We start from the raw sequence: 12,239 nt of genomic DNA, 5'->3' as shown, positions 1-12,239 counted from the left end.
TTTTCTTTCTTGCAATTTAAATTCTGCATTTGCTTTCTTGCTTTTCATATTGCATTTTATTTCTTGTTTTTGATTCTTGATAATTTTCTTTTTCTCCTTGAATATCCATGAGCACTAACATGTCATGCAGGCCCATGAGAAATTTTTCTACACCCTTTTCTGCAAGATTTTTATCTCCCATTGTGCAACCTCAAATTGAAGCAGAAAGTTTCCAACTAGACCCAGAGATAATTTTCATGATACAAGATCACAAATTTGGAGGAGAAGTATCAGAAAGTCCTTATCTGTATCTTGAAACATTTTTAGAGATTTGTGATTTGGTGAAATGTGAAGGAGTATCAACAGATGCAGTTCGATTGATGACATTTCCTTTCAGTATCAAGGATAAAGCAAGGACTTGGCTATATTCTCTCTATCCTCAAAGCATCACAAGTTGGGAACAATTGGAGAAGCAATTTCTGAATCATTTTTTCCCTCCAAGTAGAACGGTGTATATGAGAAATTGCATAACAAATTTTGCTCAGGCATATGGAGAATCATTATTTGAAGCATGGGATAGATTCAAGAGTCTTCAAAGACAGTGCCCTCATCATGGTTTTGAAAAATGGTTGATTTTGCACATATTCTATGGGGGAATTTCTTTCTCAGACAAGACTTTATTGGATTCATCAGCTGGAGGTTCTTTTATGGACAAAAGTGTAGATGAAGCTTATTCGTTAATTGATCAAGTGACATTGAACCTCCATGAATGGTCGAACAAAAGTTGGATGGAATTTCCCTCAGATATTCAAGAAGTGCAAGCCATAAATGTAAGAGAGCCTGTCAAACAAAATGAAATTCAACCACCTAAAAATGTTGAAATTCACAAGTCACAGAGTGAGGAGTTCAAACATTTGGGGGCAAAGCTTGATAGTATTGTTTCAAAATGGTTTAAAGAAGATCCCCCTCCTACACAGTCAAGATCCAATGAAAAGTGTGATGATGTTGGGTTGAGAAGTGGCAAAAATCATGAAGAACTTCTGAAGAATGACATGTTTAGAATTGAGGAGAAGAATAATAGAAGATCACAAGAACTCAATTCCATTTCTCTAGGAAGTTCCCAAAGGCCAGAAGTACCTTTCCCTCAACGATTAATCACACCAACATTAGATAAGCAAGTTGGACCTCCTCCAAAAGCTCAAAGGAAATTTGGGAAAAAGGAGTTCGGTCTTTCCCAGGACCTTCACTAAGGGTTCCTTTTCCACAAAGGTTAGTGGGGGTCAATGAAAATAAAGACTTCGGCAAATCCTGTGACACTAATATGGTTGAGTGTAGATTTTTGAATATATATGAAGATGAAGATTTTTCAGATGAGGATTTTATTGATAATGTAGTGGTAAATAAGTTTTCAGATCTACCTCAAAATTTTATAAGGTGTTATAGTGACATTGAATTTTCAGATGATGAATGTGATGTGGTAGATCAACTTAAAACTGCAAGTGAAGTTATTGATTCTCTTGTTATTGATTCTCCTATTGAGGACATAGATGTTGGTTTATTTTTTGATGTATGTGTTGATGATGATGATATGGAAGAATGTGTAGGGAGCTGTGTTGTGGAAGCAGCATCTCAAGGATCACCACCTTTGTCAAGACAACCCTTAGAGGTTTTAAGAATTGATCATGTTGTGGAACAATGTGTAGAGACTTATACAGAGCTAGTAGAGTCTCAAGAATCACCATCATTGATATCATCAACACCTGAGCTAGAGCCACTACATAATTCTGAAGAAGTCACATCCCATTGTTTAGAACTTTCAGGTACACCTCAACAATGCAAGGTTAGTATTCTTAGTGATCTTTTAGAAAATTTCATAGAGGTACCTATAATTGATTTTGTTGGATGTGATTCATTTTTTGATACATACTCAATTCATACTAATATGGTTCTAGTTCCTTCTTATATTACATTATTGTGGGAGGTTTGTTTTTCTTTTGGGTGTGTAGGTTTTCAAGAGGCCAATAATTGGAAGCTCATACTGAACCGTCTTCGACCACCCGAAAGAACTTCAAAGAAGACGAAGATGGAGAGAGTGATACTTAAATTTTTAACTCCTTTATTGAAAGCTCCCTCCATAATAAGAACCCTTGGTAGGAAGGTTCTAAAATATCTTACTCCTCCAAGGGCGAGATTTAGATGAATCTAATGTTTGGTCGAGCTAATGACCTTAAACAAGCGCTTCTTGGGAGGCAACCCAAGTTCATTTTCCTTATTTTCTTTTATGTCTTTAGTTCTCTCTTTATAATAAACATGTATCCTCTACTTAATTTTTCTTGTCTATCCTATTGTTGTAGAATTCAAAGTTGTGGAGGAATGTGAGTATTGGATGGAGGAGCATCTTTAAAAACATGAATGTCAACCATTTGGAGCTCATCACTTGGTAACTTCTCTTAAAATCTCCTCCACATTGTTTTTAGTTTTCATTGGGACAATGAAAATTTTAAGTCTGGGGGGATGCATTAGATGCATTTGATTTGCTTTGTTTGTTTTTGTTTTTGCTTATGTCTTGTTTTTGTTTTTGCTTATGTCTTGCATTTTGTTTTGATTTTTTGTGGCATACATCTTGAGAATATCAAATCTTCACTTATATGCTTTCTTGGATTCAAGTGAAATGTTAGCACGATTATTGTCTTGATTCATGATGTTCGAATGATGCTAGTAGTAAACTTTGTGTAGTTTTTTTTTCCTATCTTGGGAAGCATTAATAAGCTAAGAATCTTATGGTGATGAGTTTTAGTTTTGGTTCAACCTTAAGGATTTTATCTTCACTACACTTGTGCTTGATGCTTGAATAGTTGATGTCATTGAAATAGTCATGATTCATCTTGTTTGCTTAGTACTTGGTTTCCATGATGATTTCTCAACTTTCATTTTGGTTACTGGATGAGGCTCAAATCATTAAAGCTCATTTGGAAAAATCAAAATATCCCAACATGTGTGCTAAAAGTACATTTGTGAATAAGTTTTGCACAATGTAAACATTTATAATAATAAAAAAAAAGGATATTAAAAAATAGTTGTCATGAGTGGAATCTATCAAGTCACCCCTTTGAGACCGAGTTAGGTTACTGGGGAAATGACTGCTTAGCTTCTCTTGAGATTGAGCACACCTTTGAGACCTTGGGTTAGTTGAGAAATATGAACCAAGTGAATGGTGAGTAAGTGCCTATCACTGGTTACTTGTCTTTCACTGGAAACATTAGGAATTCAAATTTGATGACGACTTGACTAGGACATGGATTGAAACTTGAAGGGTGTTGAGTTACTTTTACACTGTGCACAAGATTCTTATGCTTGAACCATACTTTACTTGTTTCCATGATCATGCTTGTTAATGAAACTTTTTGATAGAATTAGGAAAGTGCACTAGGTTTTATGAATGTGTTGTAGAACATATGAATTTAGACTGCAGCATTTTGCTTGAGGGCAAGCAAAGGTTTAAGTCTGGGGGTGTGATGTGCGTAGATTATATACTCTTTTATGCATGTTTTTACGCACATTTACATACTTTGAGCATGCTTGATCTATGCATTTTTATACTTCCAGTTTTCCTTTTAGCATATTTACTATTTTTGTGCACTTTCTGTACACAGGAGTCGAAATTGGTGAAGATTAAGTGTCCTTGAGCAAGCTTGGAAGTAATTGAAGGGAGAAAGAGCATCGGGCCGTGTACCACACATGGCCGTGTGGTCCTAACAGGAAGGGAAGAGGACATGGTCGTGTGAATCCCACACGGTCGTGTCTTGATTTGAAGAAATCAGAGCAGAAGCCTTACATGGCCGTGTAGATCTACATGGCCGTGTGGGGTTTCCAGAGGCCAAGCAGATGGTGGCCATGTGCACCACACGGCCGTGTGGATTTTCCAGAGACCAAGCAGGTGGCGGCCGTGTGCACCACACGGTCGTGTAGCATTTCCAGAGAGCAGGAGGGCCTTGGCCGTGTGCACCACGCGGCCGTGCAGAAGGAACTGGACATGGCCGTGTGGATCTCACACGGTCGTGTCGAGGGGTCGTGTGGCGCCCGATTCCCTCCTCTATTTAAACCTTCCTTCATGAATTGAAAGGGGATCTCTCCCCCTTTTGGGAGAAGGCAAGATTTGGTGGTTTCCTCCCATTCTTGGGAGGATTTCTGGGTGATTCTAAGGGAGATCTTGACGATTTCGACTCCGGAGCGAGGATTGGATCCGAAAACGAGGCTTCTTCGTAGATAAGTTTTCTCTTTCCCCCTCTTCTTGGTTTCTTGGATTGGGGATTTAAGAAATGCTTGTAATCTTTATTTCTTCGGGTTTTCTTCCTCGATTCATGGAGTAGATCTTGTATTCTAGGATTAAGGGAGTATTTGTATGATGGATTGATGTAATCTCTTATGGATTTGCCATTTTCTTGTTTCAATGACATTGTCTTGCTTGTATCAATTAGATCTTGAATGATTGATGGTGATTTGTGCTTAATTCTCATTCTTGATTGATTGTTTGGATTTCTTGTGGACATTGTAAAGATAAACCCTCACTCGATCATCCGAGGGATCCACGTGACAGGTGCAAGCCCGTGTAAGGACGTTTGAGAGATAATCTTGAAGAGGAAATATGAATATTCAAGAGAGTAGGATGGATTTTGTGATTAGTTTCTTGTATCTTGATAGATTAATAAGTTGTGGGCTTCTATGTTGATATCCGAGGAAGGCATAGTAATAGGTGCGCTTCTGTGTAAGGACAACGTAGGTTCACGTCTAATTGATCATATTTAGATACATTTCTCAGTCCTTAGCCGGTTATCTATTGCAAGAGAGAACCGGCAACTTTCTACAAGTGTTCGACAATTGAGGGAAAAGAATTGGTGAACCATTTACATTCAAGAAATCTTACAAAGAAACCGAAACTCCTAGAATCTCCCTTTATCATAACCCAAAACACTAAACTCTTGTTTGTTGATCTTTAATATTAGATTTGTTTACCCTTACTTTGCATTTGAAACGATTGGATAGTTGTTTAGCTAATTCGCATTGAGACATTTCTAGTGTTTATTCCAGTCCCTGTGGATACGATAATCTTTTATATTACTTGCGACATTTCCGTACACTTGCGGATCGTAACAGGAATAAGGCTCGATGAAATGCAACGGTGGCTTGAGGTGCTTCCGCTCGGCCACCCGAAGCTGAGGTTGCTTGCTGCTCCGGCCGCTCGGCTGTGGCTTTCTATTTTTGCTCCACAAGCTTGGTGGCCCTTATCTCGATCAAGGCGTCGAGTTCCTCCGTCGAAAGCGTCACCGTGTATTGTCGTCCAGCCTCGTCCATTGTTTCCGTTCGGATGCAGGAGCGTTCCCACAGACGGCGCCAAATTGATCCTGTATGAATGCTGAATCAATGGACGCTAGGCACGGGGCGCTCTTCGACTGCTGTCATGGATCTTCGACTGGTGGCACGAAGCTCCGGCGAACCTGCACAGAAGTCGGGCCGGGAAGGGGTTCCCGGCGGCGACCCTCCGACGCTCAAGTCAGGCGAAGCTCAAGAAAGAAACAGTGGCTTCAAAACTCGTAGAATGCGTACCTCCGGCGAAGAATGAGGGCCTTTATATAGGGCAGCGAAGAAGTGAGTGTACACCTACCGAGGTGTACACGTGTCCATGGCCCATACTCCAGTAAGGACTTGTCAGTGAGCTTCCCTAAGCCATACTGTTACAGTCTCAGCATGTCCTCGATGGGACAGCGGAATCCCCTGTCACAAGATTTGGAGCATGGCCCACACGTGAAACATACCTGCTGTCAGAAAAAGACGTTCCTTGTCCTTTTCCCCTTTGCTCCAGATCTGGCTTCCTGGCGGATAGCTCCCTCAACATCCGGCCGGACATATGTGGTGGTTTACTTGAGGAAATCTTCCATCACGTGCTTTGTGGAGACTATTAGCAGTGTTACCTTATGACTTTGGCCGAGCGTGAAGTCCGCTCGGCCCCGCGACCTTTTCCACTGAGCGTCGGAACCCTGATTTCGACAGGGCGCCTTTAACCATCAGCCGAATATCGTCCGGTCGGCCAGCCGATCGAACCCATCCCTCTCCGGATGTTCGATTCCACCGGGCGGCCGACCGGCCGTCCGGTCGGATCCGGCCCTCTCCGGATGGACAACTGCCACTGTGACTTCCACGTGGCGTTGACTCCACAGGGCGGGGTCCCCTGTTCTTACTACTGGATCAGATTGTATATGTGTACTGCTAGATCAAAGGTTTCTTTGAAGTGTGGGATTGATCAAGCCCAACAATATTAGTAGATCTAGTGTTCTTCGTTCTTTTGTTTGATATAGATAGTTATATATTTTAATTCTTAATTTCTTATGACTCTCAAGGTAGTTCTTTTAAGGGAATGCCCTTGGGCTATTTCTTTTAAGTTTATTTCGTATTAGTTAGTTTATTATCAAGTATCGTAGAAAAATAAGCGAGAATAAGTAAACTAAGGATATCAAAAGAAAGGACTAGCAATATAAAAGCATGTATTAAATATCAATAATTTTAGAAATTTTTAAAATAACCCCCATGTGTTTCATTTGCATGTATAAACCCCAATCCAAAAAATTATGTGATGCAACTAATAAGATCAATTTCTATTCCCTTATTTAGAACCTCAAAAAACACAAGCATCTATATGCTAGAAATTCACCAAGGGATTTAACCCAACTTAATATTACAACCGGAAGGTCAAAAGAAATCTCTACTTGTTTCACAAAAATATGTGATAGTAGAAACTTTAAAAACTATGGTTCAAACACATTCATTATACAAAACTAAGAACCACACCACAATCCCTCTCAGGGCTAAGGTCATCAATATTATTACAAAAAATATAGTAGGATACTAAACAAGAAAGTTGAATTTTTTTTTACGTTTTAAAAAAACATTAAAAAAAAATCATGTGATCTTTTCCAACGAATGGGAGCCTTAGCGCAACGGTAAAGTTATTACTATGTGACCAAAAGGTCACGGGTTCGAATCCTGGAAACAGTCTCTTGCAAAAAATAGGGTAAGACTGTACATATTAGTAGCCCATAAATAATTACAACATGTTAAGAAAGTTTGCTACTCAGATCAAGTAGAAGGTTACAACTAGTAATTTAGAGAGTCTAAATAGGGAAAGGTGAGAGAATGAAGGATTATGTCTCCATAAGATGGACTAATACAAGATTAGTTAACGTTATCTTATGGATGATAGGAGAGTGTGCGGGCGACTGGAGAGATTTGTTAACATTATCTTAAGGATAGAAGTTTCAGTCACGTCAACACCTTTATAGGTGATTAGGAGGGCTCCAGGCAACTGGAAGAGTCCTATATAAGAAGTTTTGAGGCAGAGTTTGAAAATCACTCATCTATATAGAATTCACTCTTGTTCTCGTGCTCTAGATGTTCCTTTGCCTTTTGTGCTATGATACATTACAACACGAGCTTCATTTTTAATCGGCGACCCTTAGAATAATATTTTTATTTTCAGTGTTGCCTTAATCTATTTTATTAAGCTTAAATTTTTAGATTCTTTTTTATAAGGGTTTTTTTACCTAGGAGAAATTAGAAATAAGAATCACATTTTATATCTATTGCATGTTTATATTTCTGGTTTAATTAATCAACTTGCATGTTTAAATTGTTAGCTAAATTCATTTGCATATTTGATTGAATTAGTCTAAGTTTATTTTATTCCCATTGTACTTACTCTGATTGATTCAACTGGTTTAAATTACTATCTGTTCATTTTTAAATTCTTAATGTTATTCACTTCCCTCTAGCGTCAATTTCGATTTTACATAGGAGTCATGTATATTTTCTTCTATTAATACTATGCTAGAGGTGCATATCCAACATTACTAATCTATGTTGGATAGTTAAATTTTCTCCATTGATAAACAAACTTACAATGCTTATAAATATTTCTATTCTTCTTCCTAATCAAAGTCAATTTGTAACTTATTATTCTCACTTTTCAATGTGACCAAATGTTTTTCTCTTTTCTTAAAAAATATTAACTAATATAAGGTCATATCGTAAAAACTAATATAGTTTTTTTCTTTATTTTTTTATTTCAAACTCATAACCCCCATGTACCCTATAATATTCCTCATTTTTTACTCTTATATGCCCATTTAGATCTACTTCTATTAAAATCATTTCGGTTAATAGAATATGTTGTAATACCGCATTGAGGTCATCCCAAAATCTAGATTTGGTGTCTTCATTTGGTACCACTTGAAGTGCATATATACTATTATATCAATAGTTTATTTTGGCACCATTATCTCGAAAATTATAATCCTATTCCTTTCTGACTACTCAGACTACTATATTTTTTAACGAACTATCCACAACAATATCTATTTCATTTTTTGTTTTACTTCTTCCTAATAACTTAAAATTTAAATTTTTTTATCATCATTGCCTTATCTCTTATCCATTTTATCTCAAATACATGAAATATTAAATTTTCTTTTAATTATATTCTAAATCTTAGATAATTATTTTTTATAATATTTATTCTTATTTGATTTATAGGGTGAGAACTCATGATATTATAACAATAATAATATAAATTTAAATTGTATAGAAGAATTTTTAAATCTAATTTACTAAGCAACTAAATGATGACCCCTTAAGAAAATATACATATTGTATATTCGATTTTATGAAAGTTATTCATCTTTAGGATTAAATTCGGACGCCTAATTAAAATAAAAATAAAAAATGCTTCTCAATAATGTAAAAAAGCATATATTTGGCTTGAGATAAGGGTAAAATGAAAGATAAATAAAGAGAAGACATACATATTATTAAAATTAAAATAATAGTTTACGCATTTAACTTTTTCTCTTTTTTAAAATACCTCCGAAAATTTAAGAATTATCATACAAAAGCAGAAGCTGCATTTCCCCAGGGCTGTTTTCAGATTTCCCAAGTAACAGTGGCTTAGCAGGAACAAATTAAAGCAGGTGGGAAGGAGAAGCAATCCAAGGCCATTCATTTCTTTCTCCATTCTTCCCCTCAACCCTCAAATCTTCACCAATCCAGTGGACTCCAGCTCCGAGAACCAGCAAATCTTCCACAAAGGTACCGTCTTGCCCTCTCCACGCGCTGCTATTTTGAATTCCGCTTCTTTGTTGTTCGACTTCCGGTTTTATTGATTCCTAGGTTTCTACTTTGCTGGATTACTTCAGCTTTTCGCAGACGCTTCTGATCTTACAGGTTCATCCATGTTTATGTTCCGTTGGAGTGTTTTGTATTTGGCTTCCTGTAGCTTCGTTTCTTGCTCATTGAACCGTCAGCGTCATCTTTCAGTAACTTCGAAACTTGCGCTTGATTTCTCTAACAAAAAAAAGACTTTTTTTGTTTGGTTTGTCTATATTTTTCCGGTGTTTCGGTCATCAAGATCGTTATATTTGATGTTCTTCTAGTTTTTTATGGTTTCTAATGGTTAGTTCGAATCCTTCAAGGGGAGACTTGCTGTGCTTCCCTTTGAATTGGTACCAATTGATTGCTTTCTCTTCAGAATTATCTCCGGATGCTGACAAGCCCTTGAATGGAAATTCTGACTCCGTGTTACCACAGCACCAATTGTTTAGTTAGCGAGAAAAGAAAGGGTAGCAAAGGAACTGGTACTTGGACCCATGACGAGAACAAGCGCTTTGAGGATGCATTGGCAAGGTTCGACAAAGAGACCCCCGATCGTTGGGTAATGGTGGCGGCTTCTGTCCCCGGGAAGACTCCATGGGAGGTGGAAAGTCACTACCTGGACTTGGTGGATGATGTGAGGCAGATAGAATCAGGGAGGATCCCTTGTCCTGGTTATGACTCTTCGTTTTCTCTAGGATGGGAGACAAATTATGGCTTTGAAGGTCTGAAGCAAGCATACAGAATCCGTGGTAAGCGCTCAGGAGGACGAGCATTCGGCCATGAGAGGAAGAAAGGAGTCCCGTGGACTGAAGCCGAACACAAGTAAGTCCTACAACAACCTTTACTGCATAAGAATCAGCCCTTCTTTCTATTTTAGATTAAGTGAGCTTTGATAACCCTCACATGCTTAGTTCATGCTGTCTACTTCTTCACACTTTGATACATAGTTTAGATGATCCTGCTAGACTTTAAATGTGTGTTTCATCTCAGCTATTTTTATATGCAATGAAATAGGAAAAAAAAAATTATGGGATACTTAAGGTGTTGCTTATGTTTCCTTTGTTATTGTAGAATGCAATGGGTAGCGATGAGAATTTTATTGTTGTTTCTGCAGGCTTTTCCTGCTTGGTCTAGAAAAACATGGTAAAGGGGATTGGAGAAATATCTCTAGAAATTTTGTGAACACAAGAACCCCTACTCAAGTGGCTAGTCATGCCCAGAAGTACTTCATTAGACTAAATTCAGGTGGCAAAGATAAAAGAAGGTCTAGCATACATGACATCAAAACCACGAATCTATCGGAAAATAGACCTCCAGCTCTATCAGAGCCACCCACCCTTACTCCTGAGCCAACCACAGCTTTTGTGCTGCCATGGCCTGGTTCTCACATGCATTATCAATTCAAACCGACCCAGTGAAGCAAATGGAATACTTAGTTTATCTGTGCCAATTCATATAGAAGTTCCTTAATTATAGTCTGAAATCAGAAGCTCGTGCACCTCAGAATGACACTCTTCAACTTGCAAGAAGTCACATTGTCACTGTAACTGCTTGTGAATTGAAGTAACTCTGCACAGCATCATCTTGACATGTGATAAATAGTTAAGGTTAATGTAAAGTGAAGAAATGTTGCAATCTAATGCCAGCCACAAAATGGTTTCGCCCAAGCACATTTGTAGATTGTTGATTCATGCAAAGCCATTGTTAAAGATGAAGTATATAAATTGATAGATGGCGGCTGAGTCAGATGCCATATTCTTACTCTGCAACTGTTGATGGTGATATCAGTTTTGGAGGCTTCATCTTCCAGCTCGGGCTTCATTAATGCTTGTTTGTCTCAGCTCGGCCACTAACTTTAGTTGGGAGTCTGTGTTCCACTGACTCGGCATCTCATGCTTTCATCCTTTTACTTTTTTTTTTTTTTTGCTTTGTTTTTCCTTTTCCTTTACGAGTGTATCTCTATAATGTAGCACAATGTCTATCCCAATAGAATCAGATTAACACGTGTTGTCAGATACAGACAAATTCATCGTTTTGTTTTTCCCATTAGAAAATTTTCAATTATGGAGTTAAATGCAATGCTAAACTCATCTCAATGATTGTCCTTCCCCCTTCCTGGCCCAAACTAACGTGGACACAATGTTGAGCATGTCTCAAGCTGTTGTTAGTGACATCACTCTGAGTTTTGGTTGAATGATCTGTTGAATTTATGGGAAAATTGAAAGAACTTTCATTGTAAGTAAACCAAAATTTATATAAAAGTATTTGATCATATTTGCAAACTCTTAATACAAATAATATATAGGATTCTAACCCCTTTATAGATTGATCAATCTATAAATGGCTCAGTCTAGACTTTAACATATTTTCTTAAAAAAAAAAAACTTTCAAATTTATCCAATAAAACATTTCTACTAGATTTTTTATCCTAATAAAACTCTAGTTATTCCTAAAAGAACATTAATTTATTAAAACATAGAGAGGCCATGATTCTTCAGTACTACCCTCAGTAGTTACTTTTTCTTAATATAATAGTAAAATTATTATCATATAACCAAAAGATCACGGGTTCGAATCCTAAAAATAGTCTTTTGTAAAATATAAGATAAGACTGTGTATAATAGATCCTTCCTCGAAATTTCACATGACGAAAGCTTCGTACACCGGACTAACTTTTTTTGTCATGCCAAGTTGGCTTTTGAAATCTTCGAACTTTGCACCGTTAAGTCCTTCAGTGAATATGGTTGCTTGATTTCTCCGAGTAGGACTTTTTCTCGCTCGAAATGATATGTACCTCCGTGTGTTTGGTCCTTACATGGAACATTGTGTAAGATCGTGTTTACCTAGAATCATATTCCCACGGTAATTAAATTAAGTTAAACCCTTTGAGCTCTGATAATCAATGTTACCTTATGTTACCTTGAGAGAATTTGAACTACTTTTAAAACAAAAAAAAAAAAAAACCTCAAGTGCAATTCTATAAATATGAGATTAAGATTCACCTCTTAATTCATCCCTTAATCTTTAGTCATGCAAATATATGCTAATATATTCACAATTAA

At 37.3% G+C, this 12,239-nt stretch overlaps 1 protein-coding gene and 1 non-coding gene across 3 annotated transcripts; one reads left to right on the top strand and one right to left on the bottom strand.

The window, feature by feature from the left end:
• Positions 1 to 492: 492 nt before the first annotated feature.
• Positions 493 to 598, bottom strand: LOC122003097. The gene has a single exon (XR_006117770.1). It is a non-coding gene; the product is annotated as a small nucleolar RNA R71 (small nucleolar RNA).
• An 8,357-nt stretch (positions 599 to 8,955) lies between these two features.
• Positions 8,956 to 11,256, top strand: LOC122002695 (transcription factor DIVARICATA-like). 2 transcript variants are annotated; one of them, XM_042557971.1, is made up of 3 exons: positions 8,956 to 9,114; positions 9,554 to 9,999; positions 10,292 to 11,256. In XM_042557971.1, the coding sequence occupies exons 2-3, from the start codon at positions 9,584 to 9,586 to the stop codon at positions 10,593 to 10,595; spliced, it is 720 nt and encodes a 239-aa protein (XP_042413905.1). In that variant the 5' UTR covers positions 8,956 to 9,114; positions 9,554 to 9,583; the 3' UTR covers positions 10,596 to 11,256. The 2 variants fall into 2 exon arrangements, with proteins under 2 accessions (XP_042413905.1, XP_042413906.1); XM_042557972.1 differs by having other exon boundaries at positions 9,015 to 9,114; positions 9,498 to 9,999.
• Positions 11,257 to 12,239: the final 983 nt, after the last annotated feature.

Source organism: Zingiber officinale, chromosome 7A (genome assembly GCF_018446385.1).
Source record: "Zingiber officinale cultivar Zhangliang chromosome 7A, Zo_v1.1, whole genome shotgun sequence".
NCBI lineage: Eukaryota > Viridiplantae > Streptophyta > Magnoliopsida > Zingiberales > Zingiberaceae > Zingiber > Zingiber officinale.
The sequence above is the reverse complement of the archived record's forward strand: the minus strand, read 5'-3'. Positions and strand labels throughout refer to the sequence as shown.

Excerpts from the sequence above, each read along its gene's own strand:
- LOC122002695 (XM_042557971.1), top strand. The coding sequence starts at position 9,584 with ATGGAAATTCTGACTCCGTGTTACCACAGCACCAATTGTTTAGTTAGC. Across the intron at positions 10,000-10,291 it reads TGGACTGAAGCCGAACACAA|GCTTTTCCTGCTTGGTCTAG; the intron begins GTAAGTCCTACA and ends TTGTTTCTGCAG.